Source organism: Seriola aureovittata, chromosome 18 (assembly GCF_021018895.1).
Source record: "Seriola aureovittata isolate HTS-2021-v1 ecotype China chromosome 18, ASM2101889v1, whole genome shotgun sequence".
NCBI lineage: Eukaryota > Metazoa > Chordata > Actinopteri > Carangiformes > Carangidae > Seriola > Seriola aureovittata.
Genome location: NC_079381.1, coordinates 13,673,286 through 13,698,942, shown reverse-complemented (window position 1 = coordinate 13,698,942; position 25,657 = coordinate 13,673,286). Strand labels below are relative to the sequence as shown.

Sequence of the window (25,657 nt, the reverse complement as noted above, 5' to 3'; positions counted from 1 at the left end):
TTTTTTTTTTCTTTTTTTAATTGAGAAAGTAAGTAAGACACTGGACTCCATCATGATGTAGCAGAGCAGTGGATCTTTGTCCCAGATCAGTTTTGATTATTTCACTTCCATTTCAACCAACCTTAGATGCCTTTAAAATGATGCAATCGAATGAGCCAGGAGCTCACAAAAAGACATCTACACTGAGTTATTCAAAGATTTTTATGGTGACGACATCTAAAAAACAAAAAAAAAACAAAACAGGAGCAGCACTTACCTAACCTGCATGCGGGATATTTATTCCCCATTTACATTTATCTTCTTTGTTTGATTTTTGCACTCACAGCAAATGAGAGTGAATCGAGCAGGTGTTAGGTAAAGAAGATTTGTGGACAGACAGTGAAAGGGGTGGTGGAGAAAAAGGGGGGTTTGATTTGTTTGGTACAGTTTGCAGATCGAAGCTGTTGGTTCAGCATGGAGTGGGTTTCTCCGCCTGGTGCTGCATACAGTGTTTATGCACCTTCCCCATCCCTCTCCCCTTATTATGCTGCACATGGGTGACACAGGACTGAACTAGTGCGGGCTGCTCTGTGCTCCAGCTGCATCTGCTTGTTGTGAGCCCACAGGGAATGCTGTATATGTGTGTGTGTGTGTGTGTGTGTGTGTGTGTGTCTCTGTGTGTGTGTGTGTGTCTGTGTGTGTGTGTGTGTGCATGTGTGTACTCTGCCTGCGCACCAAGGCTGCCAGAAAATATGGGTAGAGCAGCGGGGATTGCAGGGCTCTGCACTTACCTAAGCCATTCACAGGCTCAGCATCACACAGTTGATTCAGCACCTTGCTAATAGCGCACACATTAACTGCAGCACAGATCAGAGGAGGAGTGCAGTAATGAGAGAGAGCCCGGCGTTTGTTCCTGCTCAGTGTGTGTGTGTGTGTGTGTGTGTGTGCGTGTGTGTGTGTGTGTCTGAGTGTGTGTGTTTCTGGACGTATGTGAGAGAACGTCTGTGTTGAGCAAATGTGTGCATGGTGCGTCTAGTGTGTGTTTGTGAGAGAAAGAGAAATAGAGGGGGAGAGAGTGAGTGAGAGGGAGAGGGAGAGGGAGAGAGAGAGAGAGAAGGAGAGGGAGAGCGGACATGTGTTAGTAAGAGCTGGGAGGAAGGATGGCTGCTCATGTTTGAACTGCCTCAAATGCTGAAAGGGAGAGTCAAGGCAAAAATTCAGAGGCAGAGAAACAGACGTCTCACTGGGGGACACATCTTGTTCATCATTTGTGGGGAAGCAGAGAAGATTTGGCAATGCCTGCTGAAGTGAAAGAGGTAAGTGTGTGGTGGAATGGCTCTATTTGCTCTGTACCCTCCCTCTTTTTTTTTTTTTTTTCTTTCCTTCCTGCGGAGAACTGTAACCCTCCACAGCTATGCATTCTGCCTCTGTCATGATGAATGAAGGAGGCATCAATAGCTTCACCTCCTTGCCTCTCACTGCTGTTCGGTGCAGTCTCCTTGTGTGCATGGGGACATGATGCTAACATCTCCATCAAGTGCGTGTGTTCGTGTCTATGTGTGTGTGTGTGCGTGTGTATGTGCACGCGCATGGCTGTGCATGTGTGCAAATGCATATGCAAGCTCATAAAGGGGATAATCTTTGATTGCATTGTGAGGAGAGGTTGTCCCTCTGGGGGAAAATGCTGCACATACTCTGGTAAGTGTATTGCCATGATGTATCAGAGAGACACTAAATCTGACCATGCAGTATTTAACTATTTGAGGATCAAAGCGTAATCAGGAGTGAAAGGAGGCTCCAAATAGAAACTTTGACAATGAATATCCATCCTTCCTTTTTTTTCAGGGCTGTAATTTTCAATCAGTATTTACTCTAAATAGTCCAGCCTGGTTACATTAAGGGTAAACAAGATGTATTGCATAATGGACAATGGTGTTTCTGCAGGAAACAAGCCTTAAACGGGTAGAATCTTTTCATGCATCTGCATCATTTCAGTGCCATTTCATTCACAATGCACAGAGACACATTCAGTAAATGTACAGTGACCAACATGAGCATCACTGATTCAACAGATAGTGGAGATGAGTTGTGACAAAGTTGTGACTAATATCTTCTGACATCAGTGGGCTGATGTCATGTTTTATTATCCCGTGGAAGCATTACTCTTTCAGTCCCACCGTCTGATAAAAGACGAGCTGCAAACTAATTTATGCTCAAGTTTGATCACTACAAAATGACTCTGCCCCACTGATTTAATTGCAATTAAGAGTGCCCATTTTTCAAATCTTCTCGTCTTTCTGGAACGGATTCATGACAAGTTTGAATCATGGCTTGTGCCTGTTGTGCCCTTGAGCTGGTCACCAAGATCTGAACTCACTCAGCATTAGATCAGACTGTGTGTCTCCCAAAATAATACCCTGGCTGCAGCTGGCCTCAATACTGAGACTTGACGGGAACAAGATGCTAATCATGTCATTCTGTCTCCTGCATCGCTGCACCTAACATCTCTATACAATACCTCATTTTTCTTTTTCTTTCTTTTTTTTTTCAAGCTAAGTCAGATTCAGAATCATCATCTTGACCTATTTGGCTCTGTGAGCACACTTAGTTAGTGATGGTGCAGTGAGTTATTTAAATGAGCTTTGACTCACAGTGGCCTGGCCTTCCCTGGAGCTTGAATCAGACGGGGACAGCACACAGGCCCCTGTCCAGCCTATTATCGTCCTCCAAATCCTTAATCAAGCTGTCTGTAGAGGACAGTGGTACCCCGTCTGTCTTTTAGCCAGGCATTCATTTAGTGCTGCCTAACAATATCCAATCAGCTTCCCCCAGAGGTGTTCAAGCTGGGATCATCTCCCCACTGCCAATTCCTCCTAGGTGACCCTTTCATCTCCTCTTCCCTCTGACACATTTTGTACGCGGAAATGAGGGACTCTTGTGTTTGGTGGGGTGTTTGAAAAGCGAATCAGGCGCTCTCCCTCCACATTCAGTCAGCTCTTCACTGCAGCCTGATTTAATGCAGTGGAGTTGAGTTCTCAGCACTTGTTCGGTTCAGTGCCGCAGCCTCAGACTGACGAGAGTTTGGGGAGATTTTAACAGTTTACTCGGTTTTTATCTGACACTTTTATCTCAGCACGTCCTTCTGCGTGTTGCGTCTGTGCTACTGAGTGATAAAGAACCTGTGAGATTATATACATTTATGTCATATTTCTGAAAATGAAAATTGATTTAGAGAGTGGATAAGCATAAACAGACTCATAAATGATCCTGCAGAATTGATCGTTTCCATAATAGAACCTTTCAATTACACTTTCTAATGTTTTGATGGGTTGTTTGCATTGTTGTTGTCCCAGATTATAGTGGCATTCACCTGCTATAACCAGAAGGCCTTCAGGGCTAAAAGAGGTGTATAAAATAATCTGATACTGAGTGAAATCATTAGTCTGAAATTTTTGTAGACACTCACACTCACGAAATGAATGTGAAGTTTGTAAGAAAATCAGTATGAAATATGTTTACAGTCAAATACTGCCTCCAGTTCTTTCTCCGACCAAGATGCTGAATAATTAATCCACTCTGGTTAATGAAACCCATTTTGTTGAAAAGAAAAGAGAGTTTAAGTTCTGTTTGAAATAAACAAGTGGAAATTAAAGAAATATCCACATGTTGTACCAGAGCAGCAGCTGGATTATTGATTTAAGAGTCAGTGGTAAATCGGGTCTCACACTGAATAACTTGAATGACAACAGCAACTGACTGCTCACATCCAATCCTATAACAGTGTTGCTGTGTTTTGTCAGGGGTCCTTTTATACATACTTACATAACACATTGAGGAACACCAACGTGCATTTAGAAAGATTAAGGCATAAATAAGTCCGTTTTAGAAAATAACAAGTGAAAGCTCTGCACTTGTGTGTATATTAAAAACATTACTGACAATCTGATAATAATAATTGAATGGTCATTTTGACTAATACAGATACAGATAACAATACAGATGTTGCCTCGTTTCATACGTGACAGGGGGAGATGGAAGGTGCAGATGCAACTGACTTCTGAAAAACACTGCTTTACCTCATCCTAAATTATTACCAAACACAGCATTGTTTGTGTTTGCACTCAAGACGTTATTGCAGCTGAAATGTAGAAAACAATATTTTCTGTTTCTTTTTTTTTTTCTTTTTTTTTCCTGATCTGTGAGAGCCTCCCTGCAAGACGTGGCCTGTCAGTTTCTAAACATGTCAAAAAGAAGGAGGAAATCTGCTCCCTGAAATCATTATAAAAGTTTTTAACAAGTATGCAGAAAGTTGGGCAATAACTGTGTCCATTGGAAGGAGCAAATGTAATTAGGAATTGAGCCTGAAACTTCTGAAATTTCCAATAATGTTTAAAACAAATTAACACACACTCCAGTGCACGTCATTAACAAACCAACCATGCAATTATCAAATGATCCTGAATTCTACTTGTTGTAATATTGTAACATACTATAAAGCATGACGAAGTGATATATTATGCATCGTAGTCTGCACACAATGAATGAAACCATACAACTTCCTCATTAAATAAGCGGCAAATTGCATCTCTCATCCTTTATTATGTCCCTCTGTATATCTTCTCTGCTGTCTACACATGATTATTGGCAGAATGACTTTGCCACTGTTTTCCCAAGGACAGATTAAATTACAGTTCACCAAAAAGCTCATACACAGGGAAAACGTCTCTGATTTCCAAGACATATATTAGTCTAATTTAAAAAATAAGTGTGTATATTGGCATTATTCAGCATGAATTGAACAGTTCATATTTCAAATTATACAAATTATCTGATAATGGAGTGGAACTGAGTTGAGCTCTCAGCACTGAATCTGCTCACAAACCAGCGTCAAGTGCAGCTCCTTTATCGTGTGTAGACAGCCTTAATGACATGGAGTGCTATCACAGTGCTGTCTTCCCCTTGATCATGTCCCTGTTTGTGTGTAATGTAAACGCGACGAACATAATACACACAAACGATGCAGGAATGATGCTGCTCAACTACAGCTCTATGTGTGTGTGTGTGTGTGTGTGTGTGTGTGGTTTAGGAGCAGAGTTCAGAGGGTCCTCCTCCACTAACTTTACCCCAGGAGGCTAAAGAGCCCACTCTGGATACCCCATCTGCTAATGACGAACTGGACACGCCCACCTCCATCGCCTCCGTGATGACCTCGACCAATGAGAGCTCCACGGAGACTGACACCCCGCAGCAGACAGACACTGAGGTTCATGATTTTACATTTGGTCACATTTCTGTCACCACCTACCGATTTTCTGCAGTTTGTAACAAAACCACAGAGAAGTAATTTTCTCCAAACTCAAATTATTTATCAATAACAGTTTTTAGACTAAATTATAGCCAAATTGGGCATGGTGTTGGGCATGGTGAGATTGAATCAATGTGTTCCAAGAATGAGAAAAAAATGAAAGCTGAGGAGGTAGCTAATGTACCTGGCAATTGGATTTAAAGTTAAAGAATAAATGAAAAAAACATTTTTTACTTTTTGAAATCAATTGAAGTTATTTTATTTTTCATTTTTGTGTGATATATACTTTTACATCTTCAACCTGTTACTGGCATCATATGTGACACACACACACACAGACACACACACACACAGACACACACACACACACACACACACACACACACACACACACACACAAACACACACAGACATAGACACACACACACACACACACACACACACACACACACACACACACACACACATACACACACACACACACACACACACACACACACACACAGACATAGACACACACACACATCCACTAAAGATACTGTATAGTGCTCTTAAACAGACCGGGCTGTAACGCTGAGTTTCAGTTACAATGACAGGCAGAATAAGCCAAGTTGCCCTCTGGGGCAATTATACCATGAAATTTAATGCAACTAAGTTCTATTTCACTGAGCTGTGACATGTTTACACGCAACACACTTGACTCACACTCTACAATGAAAGAGTTAAAATCAAAATCAACTGACTAAACCAGACAATTAAATTTCCTGCAATTTACTCTCTCGCTCTCGCTTCTGAACAGTGGCTGGACCTCAAGTCGTTTCATCAGAGTCCAATCTAAACTCATTTTCAACAAGGGGAATTCATTATTCTTTGGCTGGAAAGAAGAATTCATTATTTACTGGTGGCTCACAAAGCCAGGGAAGTGCTGAAATGAGAGTGATTGATCATCACTATGAAAAATGAGCTGGGGTGGGCTATACGGTCTAAATGAGAAATAAACACACACTCTAGGTAAAAGGAACATGTTTGGTGTTTCCCAACTAAATTAAGAACAAATAGTTCCTGCTGTGACTGAAAACACAGCAATTTGATGGCATTTAAGGGGATGGAGGAAACCCACAGACCACACAGACAAATGGGATTTTAACAGTGATTCAGATTATAATTTTGTGGAGGTAATAGTTGTGGTGCTTCAATCCTTGTAGGAGTCCAAGGCTGTGGAACAAGAGGGTGAACAGGCCCTGAGTGAGACCCCAGAATCCTCAGAGACACAACTGGAGAACTTCCCGACACCAGACACACCTGATCTCACATCGACTCCAGTGGCTCAAGATAACACTCCTGCTGAGCAAACTATTCCTGAAGCAAACACTGAACCCTCTGAGTGTCTTACACCAGCCACGCCGACCAGCAGCACCACCACAGCACCCCCACAGCCTCATGTGGTACTGCAGCCTGGGGAGCTTCAGCCAGTGAATCCAGACAGCCAGAGCAGAGTGTACACCCTGCCTGACAGCTACAGAACCATCGGGGGTGACTTATGCACGGGGTATGGAAGCCTGTCCCGCGCCACTCTCCACAGCTACTGGCCTGCCAAAAACTTCCAGCCTGGGGCTCACTACACCTTACCCTTCCTAAGGGACAGCTACGCTCCTGCAGGACTCAGCAGCCAGACAGAAGACGATGGCCTCAGCGAACGGGGAGAAAATCCTCTGGACATGAAGACTGACCACCCAACTGCTAGCTACCCAACACTGGGGGGGATCCACCAGTTCAGGCCTATTACCACCATGGAGCTCCTCAGAGAGCCCTCGAGAACCAGGTAAGAGGCCAGTACATTAAATCAAACTTTATTGATCCCACAGGAGCAGACTGTGTGAATGGGTTTCAAGGACTCTTGTAGTTTCCATGGTGCCTAGATGTAGGGTCAAATACAGACAAGTCCCTACATGTACTTAGGTAAGGAAAGGGAAAATGAATCACTCATGAACCACTGTGATTTTTTAAAGCTCTGAATGCAATGGTGCATAAAAATCTAACCATGTTTATATGTTTCTGAATAGCTACTCCATTTGAAAAGCAGAGATGTAGGCAGAGATCCAGAGGCCACAAATGAGACATGGGGGAAAAGTAAAACGTGAAGACAGGGATATACTGCAGCAGTAACAAACACATCAAATACAAGCACTAATCAACACTCAGTCTAATTTTGTCCTTGCTGTGATGATAATGCATCCTCAACTTTGTAGCAGCACAGACAGACAGTAGTTGCCTTTATCCTGTTTCTGTGAGTCAGCCTGGACAATAGAAAGACAGATGGACAGCAGTTAAGTAGCAGCTGGTATCAATCAGGCAACCTGCTGCAAAGTCGATAAATAAGAAGGTTTCACCTGTTATTGCCTGCCAGAAGCTTTTCCTTAGCCCATATAAAGTGACAGAGCTGTTTACAAAAGATACAAGCGAGTCACTCACGCTGTTAAAGTCACCAAAGCTCAGTCTATTAAACTCAGAAACGCCATTCAACCCCTTCCATTCAACATGACATTTTGGGCAATATGCTTATTCACTTTATAGCTGAGAATTCGATGAGAGGATTGATACCACTTGGTTAAGTATGAGGCTGTAGCCATAGCTTAGCTTAAAGACGGGAAGCATAGGGTAACAGCTAGCACGGGTCTGTCAAAAGGTAACGTAATCTGCCTTAAGTCTTCAGGAAATCACTGCACCCAGACAAGAAATAGTCCTGTACATAACCCCCCCCCCCCCCCCCCCCCCCCCCCCCCCCTTAACACCTCAACTTGACATTTTTACACTTCGGTTTCTGTATAGATTAAACAAACAAGATTTAACATTTTAATTAGGCAGCTTTAGATTCTTTAAAAATCTTTTGACAGAGCCAGGCTAGCTGTTTTCCCCTGTTTCCAGTCTTTATGCTAAAATTGGATAATCTGCTGCTGACATTAGCTTCATATTTAGTTTACAGATAGTGGTATTGATCTTGTCTAATTCTAAGCAAGAAAGTGAATAAGTGCATTTACCAAAAGACACAACTTTTAAAATTCAAGATTGATGATTGTGTATTTTCTTGTCGTGCATGACATTCTCTATCCCCTCAGAGGTGGCTATGATGATGCCTTCATGGCCCAGCTGGAGGGGAACCTGAATCCTTTTTTCCAGGCCATGTGCCGAGCACAGACCCTGCAGTTCCCCCACAAACGCAGCAGCATGGTCAGCCTGGACAGCATCCGCAGAGACCCGCGCTGGAGAGACCCCAACCTGCATGAGGTGATCTCGATGCTCAGCCACCCAATGGACCCAGTCAAGTCCAATGCAGCTGCTTATTTGCAGCACCTGTGTTATGAGAATGACCGCATCAAGCAGGAAGTCCGTCAGCTGAACGGGGTGCCGATCTTGGTGGAATTACTGGACCATCCTAAAGCTGAAGTCCACCGCAAGGCCTGTGGTGCTTTGCGCAACATATCCTTTGGGAAAGACCACAATAACAAAATGGCCATCAAGAGCTGTGATGGCATACAAGCTTTAGTCAGACTGCTGAGGAAGTCCAGCAGCATGGAGGTCAAAGAGTTAGTCACAGGTACAGCGAAACTCCTGAATCTTCCTGGAGCCTTGACCTGCAAACCTTTTTGCTTCTAAAGCTTTTCTTTGTATTTTCTCTCCTGCAGGCACTTTGTGGAACCTCTCCTCACATGAGCCGCTGAAGATGATGGTCATCAACCACGGGCTTCAAACATTGACTGATGAAATCATCATCCCGCACTCAGGCTGGAGGAGAGACTCGGCCGACCCCTCCAAAATGCAGAGCGCGGACTGGACCACGGTCTTCAAGAACACCTCTGGGTGTCTGAGGTAAGCTCGGCAAGGAACTAATGACATATTTTGCTAAAAGCTGATTTGTAACAGAACCAGTTCTTGCAGGGCTGCTAACAACAGTCATTTCTGCAGGAACGTCAGCTCAGATGGGGCGGAGGCTCGACAGAGGTTGAGGGAGTGTCAGGGGCTGGTGGACGCGCTCCTTCATGCCCTTCAGTCAGCTGTTCTCAACAAGGATACTGACAATAAGGTTGACTTATGATTTGAAATTTAAGAAAAATATCCTAGCCAAGATGTATCTTTTCTTTTTATTAGTTAATAATATAAAGGCTACTATGCTTAGCTTTTTAAACCCAGTTTCAAATTGTGATAGCATCTGTCAACTCTAAAGTAAAGCAAGCTAAATCTTGTTCATTGAACGCATCAAGTGATTAAGATTTAATCAAACCTGGCACCCTGGTACATTTAGACAAAACAACCAGTTTAATGAGACTATTAGTATATAACACTATGTTGCAATAGAGGGTTTGGGTTGTTGTTTTTTTTTTAAAGTCACCATCAAGTGAGTTTTCATTCTAAAACAGTCAATTACCAATCCTCCATCTCTTACTGCAATAAATCCCCTGGCACTTGTTTCGGATACTTCACTGACTTAGCATCAAATTTAAGTTAATAGCCTGTAGACAATTGCATTTCATTCAGCCATTTAATGCAAGTCCAGCCCATCAAAGTCATTAAAGTATGGAAGGAGTAGTATTCTCCAAAGTCTTTGACATTTCTTCTAAATTTCTATTTTGATTGAAAAAAAAAAGTCAATGCATTTTTATCTAAAGAGGAAACTGATGGTCAGTGTGAATACTCCTAGTGTGTTTGAACCCTCTGGACAGTGACTTTGATTGAAATCCTCTGTCGTTGTTCACCATTTAGTCGGTGGAGAACTGCGTCTGCATCCTGCGAAACCTGTCCTACCATGTTCACAAAGAGATACCAGGAGCCGAGCGATTTCAGGAGCCCCATGCCAATCACCTGATGAGGTCAGTGGGGCACCAGAAGAAGAAGAATGAGCCTGACTGTTTTGGCGGGAAAAGACCCAAAGGTTGGTAGGCAAAAATAAGTGAGAACATCAGAATAGTTATTGATGGTTGTATTATTTCAGTTTTGGTTGCTTGGATTAAGAACAATGAGATTTTCATTGTCTTTGATGTTTTTAAAGGTCTCATGTCGATTCATTGGCTTATCGACAAAACAAACATTTATTGTATCTTGAATTATGGAAAATACCTCTAACAATGAACAACCCAAATTAAGTGTTTGCCAGCTTTGTTTTTCTTCCACTCCTCCCATAACACTCAACATACATTTTTTTTTAGTTTTACATGAGATCTATTTTCTTAATTTCCCCTTAACAGTTGTATAATCTACTGGTGTCACTTTAAACCAACTATTTTTTCTGTTTGAAAATGTTCATGTACTTTCAACGTGTCCTGCCTTCGAGCATCGGTTTCACATTTCTTGCCCCCTTTTTATGCCAATGAGAGCCTGAATATTTCATCACCCTTTGCAGGAGCTGATGATAGATTTTGCTCTGTAGGACGAGTGCCAAGTCCCAAATTGAAAAAGCGTGCTCATACTTTGTTACATCAGATATGTGATTTTTACACCATGCAACTGATGCAACAAACAGGACGGTTTTAAACTGTGAGAAAACTTTTGGCAGTGATGCGTAACCGACGTAAGAAACAATTTCAATTATAGCTGATATACAGTAATTAATAGATCGCAGCTGTTTGTGCTGGAGGGAACTAATTAATAGAGAAACAACAGGGTTAGAGTTGACTGTGATTTAAAGTTTTATAGCTTTTCACCAATGTTAACCTTTCAGCTCATTACACAAAAACGACAAATGCCAAGCTGAGCCAAACATTACCCAGAATAGACCAGTTCTTCAGTCCTGTCTCACCACATAGAAAAGCTCTGTGTTTTCTGCTGCTGTGTCCTTGTCCAACATAATCTAATCTTTGACATTGTTCTCTCCTCTTTTCCTTTCAATCCTTATTCACCAGAGGAGTGGTTCAATCAAGGTCAGTCTGCTTGTTACTCCTGAATATTTCCACCGCAGTAGTATTGTGACTCGATACCACTATTGAATTTGCTGACGTGATCTGATATAATGAAAACTGGTGTTTTGTGTTTGTGTGCATGTGTGTGTCTGTGATGTGCAGGTTGGAAAAATGGATTTATGGACAGAAAATACGGTACATTGGATTTACCAAAACGTACAGAACATATGAAAGGTATATGATATCTGAAAACATAATAGCAACTTCACATAAAACAGAAATACTGGTGACAGTATGACTAATACATTAGGCTTATTATGAATAGATTAAAGGCAGATACCATATAAACAATTTCCATCATTCATCATCATCATCATCATACTATTATACAGCATCATTATCTGCCTTCTGTTTCATTTTGTTTTGTATGCATGACGTTGGCATGGCCTGCAAGAGAATTCATTTAAATGCAAAGCCACACATCAGCACCTGCGCCACTTGAAGAGAGTTTCATTACTAAAACAAAATGACCCACCAACTCAAAGACTGATAACACGTTTATCTGACAACATCTAGAGGAGGAACATTTCCTCTAGCAATATAAGACAGGCATTGGAATTTGCTGAGGGTTCTGCATGACCTACAGTATGTGTACGGCGCAGACATTGATACTTTATTTGGTACTGCTAAACTATCTTTACATTTTGTATATATTTTGTGTGGCTGTTTTTAACCATGAATGTATTCTGTATATAGAAACTGCTGGGGGGGGGGGGGGGGGGGGGGAATTTCCCACAGTAGTACAATAGAGCTGAATACTGTATATGTGAATCTGGCTGCCATTAGAACTGAGATCAGAGACACTCATGCCTCCTACGCTGCAGCCAGTGAATGCATATCAGAATGACAAGCATGTTACGGTCCTGGGTCAGCTTTATACCACTTGTCAGGCGTCCAGCATCCTCTACTGGCACAGTACAAAAACCGTCTGCAGGAGTCTGCTAGACTTGTTATTTTCTTCCCATATGGTTTCATCAAATTATTTTAGATTTTTTTATCTACTGTCCCACCTTCCTTCTGGTTCAATGTTAACATTTATACAAAATGATTTAGTGACTTCAAGCTAATTATTAATGACACCATTATTTAAGTCTTTAGCCACTGATGCAGTAATTTGCTTGAATGTCAACTCCTGCTTTTCTTTGCCTTTCTGTTGAAGGGTTGGAGCTGCTGTACCAGCCGGAGGTGGTGAGGCTCTACCTCTCTCTTCTCACCTGCAGTCACAACCACAACACGCTGGAGGCGGCTGCAGGAGCGCTGCAGAACCTTGCTGCGGGACACTGGGCTGTGAGTGGTTGAAATAGTGACACTTGTTTGGCCCATTCATAGTGTACCAGTAGCTGATTATTTTCTGAGATGCTTAGACACTGCACCCAAAATAAGTTTTATTTGAATCTAGAGCTTACTGCTGAAAGTCAGTAGGCTATATATCCATGGCTGCTGTCATAGTGTCCTAATGTCCTTAAACACTGTTCCATGGAACAGATCCAGGATTTGTCTATGAGGCTGCATCAATATTCTAAGTATGCAGAAAGATGGAGATGCAGGGTTGATCATCTTAATCTAACTTGACTAGCTAGATTGACTTTGTCACCAGCCGACATGATCAAAAATCACTTTTACTGCCATGTACCCCAGGTGGATCCATGGGGCTGTCAAATAATGTGCTTTGCCAAGATATACTGTGCCGTGACTGTCACTATAATTTAACATCAACGCTAGGGCAGGGCTCAGCTTAAAGGAGTTTTAAAATGCTTGGATTTTGAAATTGAGTTACATCATACACAAGAGGACAGTTGAGCGAGTTGAACTTGGTTCTTACTTATGGTATAGATGGCAATTTAAAAACTTTTTTTTTTTTAAAAACAAACTCTCACAGATACTTAGAAAAATCCGTTGTTATATATTTTGTGTTTGTGCTTGTAGTGGTCCAGCTACATCCGGGCCACAGTGAGAAAAGAGAAAGGGCTGCCTATTCTGGTGGAGCTGCTGCGCTCAGATGTAGACAAAGTGGTGCGAGCTGTGGCTATTGCTCTTCGCAACCTGGCCATGGACAGAAGGAATAAAGACCTAATAGGTTCAGGCTTGTAATTCTCAACTACATACACGCGGCTCTGCACTTGCACACTCACTAACTAACTTTGCTATGATGTCTGTTGTTACAAGGGAGTTATGCTTTGAGGGACCTTGTTGGGAATCTGCCATGTGGGCAGCAGCACCCAGCGAAGAATCTTGAGGGAGACACGGTGGTGTCTATTCTGAATACTATCCATGAGATCATCACAGATAGCCCAGAGAACGCCCGAGCGCTCATACAGGGTCATGCTGTGCAGAAACTGGTGGCCATCAACAAGTCCAGGTATGTAATGTCTTTCAAATAAAATATATTACTCTATTGTATATGTACTGTATTCCAGCTTGCTAAACAGTCAAACAGCTGAAGCTAAAATGTTCTAAATCTAAATCTAAATCTAAATAAGATGGAAAACATGTGGAGAGAGATGCACTGGTTTTATAGTATATATTTGTTGTAACTGCTTAATGTCTGTCTGTATTTCTAACACAGGCTTGATACAATAGCTCATTATATTATCAGCATCATATCCCAGGGCAATCAGAAATGGATTTGAATCATTGGGACAGTATTGTCTCACAGCTGTCCTCTGTTGTTTACCATAATATCTGATGATTTGTTGTCAGCCAATCAGCACGGGAGACCAAGGCAGCTTCCCACGTACTCCAGACAATATGGGCCTACAAGGATCTGAGAAACAATTTGATCAAGGCGGGTTGGAACAAGGGCCACTTTAAGGTATTTCTTACTATTTCCTGGTCATTTAAAACTCAAAGAGCATAAACAGAGTCAGCATGCATTATGAAGTACATAAAGGTTTAAAGAGTAACACATTTTTTATCCCGATGTGGCATGACTATACAAACCAGTGTACACCGATTAGTAGTAATATGTGTTGAGATTTAACTGCTGTCAAGCATGGATAAGAAAAAACAATATACGATTAACTGTGAAAATTATAATATACGAGGGGATTATGACATTTGTACTTGATTTAAAAGTGATCTGTAATTTTAAGCAAATAGTCTCATGTCACATAAGAAAAACAAAAGATATGTTACTCTCCAAGATTCTATCCAAGTTATTCTAATCAAAACCAATGTAAGGTCCATTTATATATAAAAAACAGGAAAGGTCTTGTCACCACCCAGTAATTTAATCTTTCTTGTCTTTTAAAGCCAACAACCACAGGAGTGACTAAAAAGTCCAAGAGTGGAAAACAAGGCAGTGATGACATCACCTTGCCTCTCATGGACAAAAACCAAGGTCAGCAAATCATTGCATGCATTCCTTAAGCAGAATGTTACTAAACCATCATCTAAATGAGAAAAGTGTCCTCTATCTGAGGGGACAAAAAGTGATTTTAAACATACTGTGGTTCTTGTCATGTCAGGGACAAAGAAATAGGGATTTTAAGTCCCAGACCACATTCTTCTGAAACATAGCCTTAAACCAATGGTGTGCTGCCAAGGTTATCAGTGCACAGACTTGGCTTATTAGCCTGAGCAGTTTCTCCCAGAGGCAGAGCAGGCTCACGCATCACCACGCATCACATTTCATTTGAATGTTACACCAAAAGGGCAACCACTTTCCCATGTTGAGAGCGACCTCTAGCTTCCCACACAGAGGTTTTCTCTCAAGGCAGCCTTATGAATTATGAACACAACTTAAACACACTTTGAAATATGAATCTGGGGGAAATGGATATACACTACTTCCAATGAATTATTTCGTTGTGTTTGCCTGTATCGCTATCTGGTGTTTCAGTCTAAATGAATAGATAACATGCCCTTTTGGAAATTCGTATTTCTTAAAAAGGGCAATAGGCTCACAGCCCATGTATACATCACGTTGGGTCTGCAGTATAAAACAGTTAAAAAAAGTGGTTCTATATCATGTCCCTCTCATTTTTAGTAACAGTTAATATTGTCATATAAAAATGCAGAAATAGAAGAGTAAAGCTCAGCACTCTTTGTAGTAAAACAGATAAAAAGGAAAAAAACAAGGGTTACAATGCAAATGCTTACACAGCATTGCTATATATTGATATAGCATATATAACACCAACACCATGACCAATTTTATCCCAATTTGTTATGTGTTACATTGATTTAAATGTATATAAATGCAGAAAATATATATTCATTTGCTGGTTTGATTTGCTGCTCTTTCACAGCATCTTACTGGCCTGTTGTGAAAAACAATTGTTGGTGTGGGGTTTGTGGGCTTCTCTAGACAACAATAAAACATATAGCATATTTGCAATCTTATTGTTTCACAGTGAAATGGTATTTAAATTAAAATGGGTATATAGGCGAATATTACCTCATTTAAATGGAACTTTGTCCTCTCTTGCAACAAGAGTGGTAGCAGTAAAACAGCAGCGTTGTGGTAATCTAAGAAACGAGGACACACAGACACAGAAAGAAAAGTCAGGTAGACTCTAATGGATACACATTTGTTGACGGAAAAGTTACCGTTTTGTCAACCCCACACTAATAGCTTTGTAGCCAGGTCTTTGATTACATTTGTTTACAAGCACATTAGCGCCTCATTTTAATAACCGAGCCATGTAATGTTAATTAAAAGAGGGATAACCCACATAGCATCCAGGTTCATTAGCTTAGGATAAATGTAACCAAGCATTCATGTCAGCCGAGCCACTTTCTTGAAATAAAATATCTTTGAAAACTGAAAGAAAGTATAATCATGGAACTGTATCTGGATCAACATGTTTACTCTATGCTGCTTGGTGACCCAGTTTATTTAAATCGTACATTATACTGGGAACTGGGAACTGGGAATTTTCAGTCAACAGTCAACATTAGCTAGTTACAAGGTTAACGTGTTAGGTAGCTAAACTGAAAAACTGCGATGATGAACCTTTTTATGTAAAAAAGGTTTTTTGATTTGGGAGATAAAGATCTAAAGTGACTAAACTCACAATTTCCGGAAGCAGGCTTCTTACTACAGGTGACTAGTTTGTCAAAAGGTTTCCATACAAACTGATCCATCTGTTCAGTTTCTCTCTAAGACCCCCCCCCCCCCCCCCCCCCACGTCTTTGCCATATTGTTTACTGCTGCATAATAATCTTTTTTGTTTCTTGCAGATGTATATTCCAGTTTAGAGCCAAATGATAGAGTTGGAGATGGGAAAGGCCCTGTTGTGGAAAGAGATGCTCTCCAGGTAATCTGCCATTTTAATGTACTGAATGCAAGCATGATTATCTGAAGATCTAAAGGTCTTCATGACAGCGATTTACATACAGCCTCATTTACTTATAACTGACTTCATAACCTATCCCTGGCATGGAGGATAAGCAGATACGAGTTTTGTTTCACAGGATTTTATTTTAAACAGTTACTCTCTTGTGACGTGTGCTTGCAACTGTCAGGGCTTTTCATGCAAATTGGCTAACAATGGCGGTTTGCATATTTCTCGACCTAGGCGATAAGTGAAAGAAAACACTTCATCAGAGCTGGCAGGCCTGCAGTGGGCCTCATGGATAACAAACCTCCACCGCTGGACTCCTGGGTGTAAACGTGACAACATGGCCACTGAAGCCGGTTAAATCCTGCAGAGACACTTTCCATTGGTGAATTACAGATTTGTGCCATTGGATCATTCTTGTACAGACAGAGAAACACATTCAGTTAAAAATCATTTCCTTTGTTTACAGGAAGTACTGTGCCAAACATTTACATGTATTTATTACGGAGATTATTTGGCAATAGATTCGATGGATTGTTGTCATTTAGGGCGATATACACTACACCTGAAGGATTATGTATGACATCTGAAATAGCCTAAATATGCAAACTATAGTGAATCAAGACTCCAAAGAATATATGACATGTACAATTTAAATTTTACTGCTACACAAGTATGAGATAATTTGTAATACTCCTAGTTTGTCAAGCTCTTAAGACCTAAAGTGATATGTGGATCTGTTGTTGTCCATCCCCATGGGTTCTGGGCTAAAGAAGATTCTGATATATAATCATTTTAAAACTATTTTTGGTCAGTGTTTGAGATCATTAGGATAAGGGTTCTCGTCGGCCTAGCCATCAAAAACATGCAAATGATTTGGACTTCAGTTTATACCTGACAAATGTATCATCAGACTAGACTGTGCAGTCTTTAGCAAATTGTCTCTATTCCATTTGTTTCATGATAGGCGAAATGGGATTGTAAATGTGTAACAAAGGACTGTTAATATTCTAAATGAAGGCATTTATATTGTAATATTTATTGTAATACCCATGTTATTAATTAAAGGTTATTGATGTGTATTAGCTAATACCAGTAAGCTGTCCTACATTCAATACAACTCTGCTTTGCAGTGGTCCTTTTTGCATTGCGATGTTGAATGAAAAATGAAAATAAATGATGTGCATAATTTCTCATTTTTATTTGTATTCTCTTTTTGTATTACAGACTGAATTATATGTCCCTTTCCATTTCAGAAAATCTCGAATTTCTCCCTGGCATGATCCAGCTGAAAACATTAAGCATTTGTCTTTTAGTCTAATGTACATGTGTTCACAGCCAGTGCTAATTTCCAATACTACTCAGACTACTCAGACTACATGGACAAGACAGCGTACAAAATGATAAAACATTCTCTGCATAAGGATTTGAACTTTAAAGCGGCTTAATTTACAAATACAACTACAAAGGTGGTTTCTATTAGGCTGAATGCCAAGTAGCAGCATTTGTCAGCTGTAAAAGAGGTCAGTACAATGATGAGCAAGTTTTCAGACCACTAGCCCAACACAGCTCCAGAGGGGCAAAATCTGTGCCAAACCGCAGGTGCGCCGGCCAGAAAACACTGACAAATTTATTTAATTATTCAAGGAGAACAGTCTGAAAAACACACTGAACTCCCAGCAGACACAAGTCGAAGCTAACAACCAGGAGTAAGTTGGACATCCTTTATACAGCGAGAAAGGCTTAACAAATATAGAAATGTAATTATTCAACATGCAAACCCACTATAATATGACCCAACTCTTAAGCAGTTGTTGCAAAAATGGAGATAGAAAAAACAATCAGATTACTTCGTCTGCTGCGAGTATATACCCAGTTCTTTGAAAAAAAATTACAATATTGCAAATGTAGAATAATACACAAACCAAACAAGTTAAATGGGAAATCTCAAAAAGTGGTGATAAGACCAAACAAACATGTTTTACAAGGACACGTTTGGGGGTGGTTGCATGTTGATGTGATGGCAATGACTGCATAGTGAGTGAGTTGTCAGACAGACATTATTAAAAAACAAAACCAGTAATTATCTGGAAGCATATGCAAATTACATAAAATCAGCCTTTTCACCACCCAGTGAAAATGATTAATGCCATTTTCTTTCAGGAGGCATAAGTACAGATATTAAGTCTGCACTGGCCCCTTGTGGAGATTGCAAAGCATACATTAACAATATAGTTAATTGGTAACTGATTTCCTGCATTAACAGGAAAATAGTAGCCTACACACAACATCATTTCTGTCTTCAATCTTGGGGAACTTAATTGTGATAATTTTCATGCCGCTACATTCTGTTTCTAGTTTGTGCAGCTTCTGCTGAGAAGGTCTCCTCTCTCACTGTCTGGTGGTGGTAGATGGGGAGGGGGAATCTATCAAATAGCTCACTTCTATTTCTGTACAGAACTAATGCAATTAGTAGTTAAACTAACCCGTAAAGTTGGAAAAGATTTTGATAGTCTCATTGTCTTGCCTTGCTTCATTCCATGTGAGAGTCTATTGAAAACAGAGCATGGATGCAAATAAGCAAAATACTACTGTAAATATTTTAACTCGTTTCAATCAAGAGAACGTGAATAAAGTTCAACTAAAATAATTCTGTGTGAAAATGTGCGTGGAATCCCGCGCGCCCACAGTTTTATACATTTTTTGGTTTGATCTTTCCAGTTTCGTGCCACTTTTCAGTGTGAATTCTAGGCAAGGCTTTGGTACATGAGGCCCCAGGTATCCTCCTCTGTCAGCCGAGCCACACCTGTTGCAGGTGACTCACGCTCAGAGTCCTCGAGTCAATTATCGCTGAAGCTGGTCCAGAGAGGAAGGACGCCGACCTTCAACCCAGAGGCTTAGGATCGAGTCTGGGCTCCGACGAACTGAGGTACATTACACAAGTGTGGGTGTGTGTGTGTGTGTGTGTGTGAAATCAAACAACAAAAACAATAATAACAAAAACTTCGAAAACTGTGCTCAAACAAACAAAACAAGCAATAAAAGTTTCAAACGCGAAACTCACGAAACTCGTCGCGTCGTCCGTGCGTATTTCCGAATTTCCGTAATTTCCACAATTTCCACCGAGAACCAACGAGGAGGGAACAGAACAGGTAAAGTAAGCAAGGTAAACGCCTGGGGTCCAGCTAGCTGGAGGGGCGTTTTAGCTGCGTTTGTTTCCAGTTGATATGGAAGACTAATTTAATATTATTAGGCTATTATTATTATTATCTCCACCTGTCCTCAGCCAATGGCGGATTTTGATATGGGCAACATGGGCAGCACCTTGTCTGGGGGCGGCATGGGGGCTTGCAGAAAAATCAAAACAAAACAAAACAAAAAAAACATTTGGCGATTGGTTTTCTATGCTCAGTGCACATTACGTCAATGACTTCATGTCTGTTGGAGCTTCTATTTATGATGGTATATAATTGTTTTAAAAGTTATGATAATTTGTTACAGGAATATTTTCAGGAATATTTTAGCAGATTAACAGGAATATTATCAGAATACTTAAGAACTTTAATTGAGATATTTTCAGAAATATCTTGCAGGTTTGTTTTTAGGAATCTATAATAATATATATATTTATTAAACAAATTATCATAACTTTATGATACACGTTTTTTTTATATATATAAGTTTTTAAAAGTTATGATAATGTGTTGGGGCTGAAGGGGGGTATTTGCCCAGGGCACCACACAAGCTAGAACCACCACTGACTGCAAAAGGCAAGTTTTATCATTGGTTTATGAAGAGAAAGATAGACATCCAAATGAAACAGAATATCAGTGGAAATTAAGGATTGCCGTATGTTCCTGGTGGGGAGAGAGAGAGGAGGGCCGAGCAGGGCCTCAATGACATCTCCACACATGTCAGCACAGCACATTGGACAGCACAGCCCTGCCCTCAGAACCAAAGCACAAGATCAACAAGGGCAAAGCTGTTTTCTCTTTGCCCCCAACAGCAACCTGTTGTCCTTTAACGAAGGACAGTCCTCCCTCAAAACGTTGAACTGTTTTGCAAGTGCCCTCTCCAAAGGATCCATCACATCTTCTCATCTGATACTCTAGTCTTTGGATCTAAGTCTTTCCTCCACTCAACCATGACCGCTTCAGTCTTCTCCAACCTTGGGTTTATCCGCTCTCTGAATGGCCTACTTCTGGTGTTGACTGGTTTGAGCTTGAGCAGTCCCATCAGGTCTCCTGAGAACCATCACAGGGCATCAGTCGGGAGGGATGTAGGTGATAATCCGCTTCTTGATGCGCAGGACTTTCTGAGCCAATTTCTGTCCACACTGAACCTTACAGAGCTGGGGCCCCAGCCCAGGCCCCTCGCTGCCAGTAAGGAGCCACCAGAGTACATGTTGGAGCTGTTCAACCGATTTGCTAATGACCGCACTTCTGTGCCCTCAGCCAACATGGTGCGCAGCTTCAAGAATGAAGGTACAAACTTGTTTTGTTAAACACATCAAAAATCTTGTGAAATGTAGGCTGTACACTGCATGACGAAATGTTGCACTTTTTGTTTCATTGCAAAATAAATAACCAGAAGACAATTAAAAGATCATGTCAAATGTGTCAAAAAGCTTAAATGATCATCTTTTCCTTTTTTTTAAAAAATAGTTTAATCATTTATAAAACTGGACTCCTCTGATTTATGCAAATCAAAGTGATGTAAATGTGAAAGAGTTATATGTTTTACATAAAATTATAAAGTTATTCATCTTTAACAATGTATGAGTAATATGATTCAAACAAACAAAATACATTTATTATGACAACTGTGTGTTTGATTCAAGGGCACATTTTAATATTTAACATAGTTTCACTTGAGTTATGATCTCAGAAATGCATACAAAACGCATTGAGACACACTTATTGATATTTTAATTTCAGATTCCTCCCCCTACAGTGTAACTGCCAGGGGTGTAAGGATACATCCCCTGCTCTTCAACATCTCCATGCCCCACCATGAGCACATAACAATAGCTGAGCTTCGCCTTTTCACCCTGGTCCGGAGGGCCCAAAGACCATACTCTGGCCTTGACTGCAAGGTGACCATTTACAATATACATGAGGGCGTTGTTTGGACAAAAGAGGTGGGGAAAGAAGGGAGAAGGAGGGATAGAGAGGAGGTGGTGGAGATGAGGGATCTGGAGGAACTGGTGACAAAGCATATCCATGCCAAAGATAACAGCTGGGTGTCGTTTGACCTGACTCATGTGGTTACGCTCTGGCGGAAATCAGGGTGTGCAACTCACAGACTGGAGGTTCACATTGCCTGCCTGGGGTCAGAGGAGGAAGGGGCCACACAAGAGGTCACAGAGGAGGGCGAAAGTTTGGTTGAGATTGATGTCGACAGGAGCTTGGAGGGAAAACACAATGCAGTGATGATTGTATTCTCAGATGATCAGAGCAAAGACCACAAACAGGATAAACAAGAGCTCAACCACATGATTGAACATGAGAATGACCTTCCTGAAAACATGGGCCGGAGCCAACAAGCTTTCTGGGGGCACGTTGATCACAACGCTGGCCATGCAAACCAGGACGAGCTGGACAAACAGTCCCTCATGCAACTGCAGTCCAACCTTATCTATGACACACCCCCCCGAATCCGTCGCAATGTTAAGAGCGAGCCATGCAAGAGGACCCCACTCTTTGTGGATTTTAAAGACATTGGCTGGGATACGTGGATCATCCAGCCTCTGGGCTATGAGGCGTACGAGTGCAACGGCGTGTGCAACCCACCTATGACCTCCGAGGTCTCGCCTACCAAACACGCCATAGTGCAGACTCTGCTGAGTGTTAAGAGTCCAGAGAGAGCATCGCGTGCCTGCTGTGTGCCCACTAAGTTGGAGCCGATCTCACTCCTTTATCATGATAATGGGGTGATCACTTTCAACCACAAGTATGAGGGGATGGTGGTGGCAGAGTGTGGATGCAGATAGTCCTGAAAGTGATGCTGTTACACAGAGATAGAGACTGCACATCGCACACATCCTCTCATGTGCTTGTTTCCACAATATCTCATACAGTGGCATGTAAAACCACAAGTCTGGACTTAGTTGTAAATTAGTGATGGACACAAATTTGTGCTACATGATGTAAATTTGCAATTGTATAAAGGTAAATCAGTTATTATAATGTAGAATATAAAACTTTCAAAGTAATGCTGCAAATCTTTTTAGACAGTTAGACAGCAATTTTTGTATATTAGAGTATTTCTGGATAAGTTCAATAATTTATTGTGAATGACAGTAACAGACCATACATCAGACAAAAACAAAACAAAAAAACATCCTGATAAAATAGCTGTTCAGCCAGTCTCAGATGAAGTGAGGAGCGACTCAAAAGTTTAAATATTGCAGCACTGATATCAGTTACAAAAACATGATTTGGAAATATGTATGTGAGATCTGTATTAGTACAAAAGATGCATCCATGAGTGTCGGGTTTCGTGGTGCAGAATCTGACAAAAGTGGAGTTTGTGTTATTTCAGTGTGGGTGCGGTAACTGAATATACAGTACTAAATAGACTAAGAAGTCAGCTACATTTTGCTCTAACAAGAATTATCCCTAATGCAGACGTTGAGAGGCCCCCAGCTTAAAATCTACATTTTAGGATAGCCACCATATTACAATGATTTGCACTACTGTTAGTATGCTGTATGTTTATTTTCTTTTGTTTTTAAACATGAAAAGTCTCTTAAATTCAATTGTAATTGAATCACAGTCTTGCCAAAATGCATTACAACTAGATATATATGCTGCAGATTTGTAAATGCTATCATTTGTTTCTGTGTCCTATGGCATGTTGGAACCACTGAGATGATTTAAAGACTGTGACATTTTTCCTCTTATTGTCTTGCCAAACTTGCAGAAAATATATTTTTGATGGATTACAACCAGGAGAGGATTGTCTTGTCTTGAAGCTTTTCATGGCTTCTTGTCTGAAAATGCACAATTTCTCTTACCTAACATTGCTGTCAGCTGCTGTGAGATCTGTCTTTATACCCTCCATTCATATCCTGCTTTTGGTTCTCACACCAACATTAATGTTATTATGGGTGTAAAAATAAAAATATCTGAAAACAAAAACTATTCACTGAGCAGTTTTTGATCATTAGTAGACCCTGTTTCATTGTCAGGTGATCACAGCACTACCCACCTAACAACCTTAATTCCCATCCCTTTAGGGTCACATGCCTGGCGGGCCTCTCTCTCTGCCCGCTTCCATGCCACAGTGATAAGGAGGTGTCAGAGCCTGGCGTCTCGTAGACCGTCACTCAGGATGAGACACCACTCCAAGTGGCAGCATTTGTGAGAAGGTGGTGTCAGATTCCTGGTCTCCAACACCAACATGCTCTATTGACAATCCTGCCATCAGGTTGCTCGGTGCCCTCTGAACCCTCCCACTTCCTTTTTCTGACACGGGCATGCTGACACCCTTATCAAGGCCACGGCAACAGTACAAATGGAAAAAATACATGTCACATCATCACCTTGCTTCTGCTGTTAACAGGTGGAAGCAGATAACAATAATGGAATAACACCGTGGAACTTTCTAACTTAATAGGATCCTCACTCGGCATGCAGATTTACATAGGCCAAGTGTGCAGGGCGGAGATACCGGCTGGCAGGGAACAAATTGATCTTCCAGTGTAAAAAATGAAATAAAATTTCAAAATGTAGGAAATATTCCAAGTGTGTAACCATACAGCAATACTTATTTTGAAAAGTGGTCCTGACAATAGCTTGTTGCTGCTTTAGTTTAAGGCCAAGCCAGGTCCAAGTCTGGCGTTATAAACAACTGTGTTCACTGTAGTAGTAGACACGGTTGACAAGGTGGTTGGTATTGCAGTGCAACCAACCCACATGTAGATCATGTTTGGCTTATCAGAGACACTGACCACTTCGAGGGTGCCACAAATTCTTGTTTGTGTCTTTATAACAGCAGAGATGACTTTACTACAACATTGAAAACACCAGAACCAGCTTCAGTTCAGCACTAGCTAAATTATTTATCAGCATATTGAAATAATCAGGTTTTCCCTGAAGGACAAATCGCTTGTCTAGAACTTCAAAACAATTGATTAACAACTCTCATTCTTCATCAGACAGCTGTAGGGGGATTGGTCTAAAGTAGCTAATTCATGTACTTTTCTTTTGATTCTCTCTTTGTTCTGCCAATACATTCACTATGTGTTCTTGTGGTTTCATCCTACAAAACATTTAAATAAATTATAAATATATATTTATGTTTATTTTTGTAAAACATTGTAAATTTGACAGTTTGCTTTATGATATACATAAACCATTTTGACCTGAACCTAAAGTTCATGTACATACATTTCACACTAAATATCTCAAATAACATAAATGTGTACCAACACAGTATGAAATATGTTATTTCTTCAAAGGTTCACCACAATGATGGATATTTTACCTGTCGAGAAAAAGATTAGGGAAAAATTTACACATCATTTGCAGTTCCATCTAACTTAACAGCATGGAAAAGGGATTCGCTACTGTGTCAACAACACTTTTGAGCAGGTTTATGTGAAGGCAGCTTTATTCATCACTCCCAAGCAATAAAGTCAATGTTATTCAGGGGTCATGGGTTGCCAACTTTAAGCTCTAAACACATGGCTCATCTCAGTGGGAGATATGGACAGAGTTTTGGACAGGGGACTGTTGTCATTACTGAAATGACACACTATATCACAGTATAACCACAAGAGGGAGACTTTTGATTAAAGTAGAAAATCATCACGCTACAAAAGAAAACAGTCAACAGTTTAACAAGTAAAGGCTTTCTTAGAGATTGTTTAGAGAGAAAAACAGATGTTTGCTTTATCAGTGATTTGTAATCAGCTTGAGCATAATGTTTATCAGAAGGAGTTTAATTCCACTACTCCACAGATGGTGGTTTTGTGACAGTATAATAACTCTGACTCTTTATAGGGTATGTGTACATTTTTTCACAGCTGTTAATTTACTGCAATTTCATAATCATTTGATTATACATTACTGAGAATATACCAGTATACATTCCTATTAGTGGAGAGTAGCAGGAGACGGTAGTGTGATTGT

The 25,657-nt window shown here is 40.7% G+C and overlaps 2 protein-coding genes across 4 annotated transcripts; both read left to right on the top strand.

The window, feature by feature from the left end:
- Window positions 1–872: 872 nt before the first annotated feature.
- Window positions 873–17,716, top strand: arvcfa (ARVCF delta catenin family member a). 3 transcript variants are annotated; one of them, XM_056402749.1, is made up of 16 exons: window positions 873–1,295; window positions 5,066–5,242; window positions 6,490–7,106; window positions 8,401–8,879; window positions 8,968–9,151; window positions 9,248–9,365; window positions 10,043–10,211; window positions 11,179–11,196; window positions 11,338–11,370; window positions 12,395–12,522; window positions 13,162–13,312; window positions 13,402–13,594; window positions 13,936–14,047; window positions 14,488–14,575; window positions 16,420–16,496; window positions 16,758–17,716. In XM_056402749.1, exons 1-16 carry the CDS (start codon window positions 1,275–1,277, stop codon window positions 16,848–16,850), a joined length of 2,658 nt encoding a protein of 885 aa, XP_056258724.1. In that variant the 5' UTR covers window positions 873–1,274; the 3' UTR covers window positions 16,851–17,716. The 3 variants fall into 3 exon arrangements, with proteins under 3 accessions (XP_056258724.1, XP_056258723.1, XP_056258725.1); XM_056402748.1 differs by having other exon boundaries at window positions 11,338–11,409; XM_056402750.1 differs by lacking the exon at window positions 11,338–11,370 and having other exon boundaries at window positions 874–1,295.
- A 2,471-nt stretch (window positions 17,717–20,187) lies between these two features.
- On the top strand, window positions 20,188–22,539 carry LOC130186745 (bone morphogenetic protein 10-like). Its single transcript, XM_056404016.1, has 2 exons — window positions 20,188–21,004; window positions 21,458–22,539. The coding sequence occupies exons 1-2, from the start codon at window positions 20,665–20,667 to the stop codon at window positions 22,510–22,512; spliced, it is 1,395 nt and encodes a 464-aa protein (XP_056259991.1). The 5' UTR covers window positions 20,188–20,664; the 3' UTR covers window positions 22,513–22,539.
- The last annotated feature ends 3,118 nt before the right edge of the window (window positions 22,540–25,657 follow it).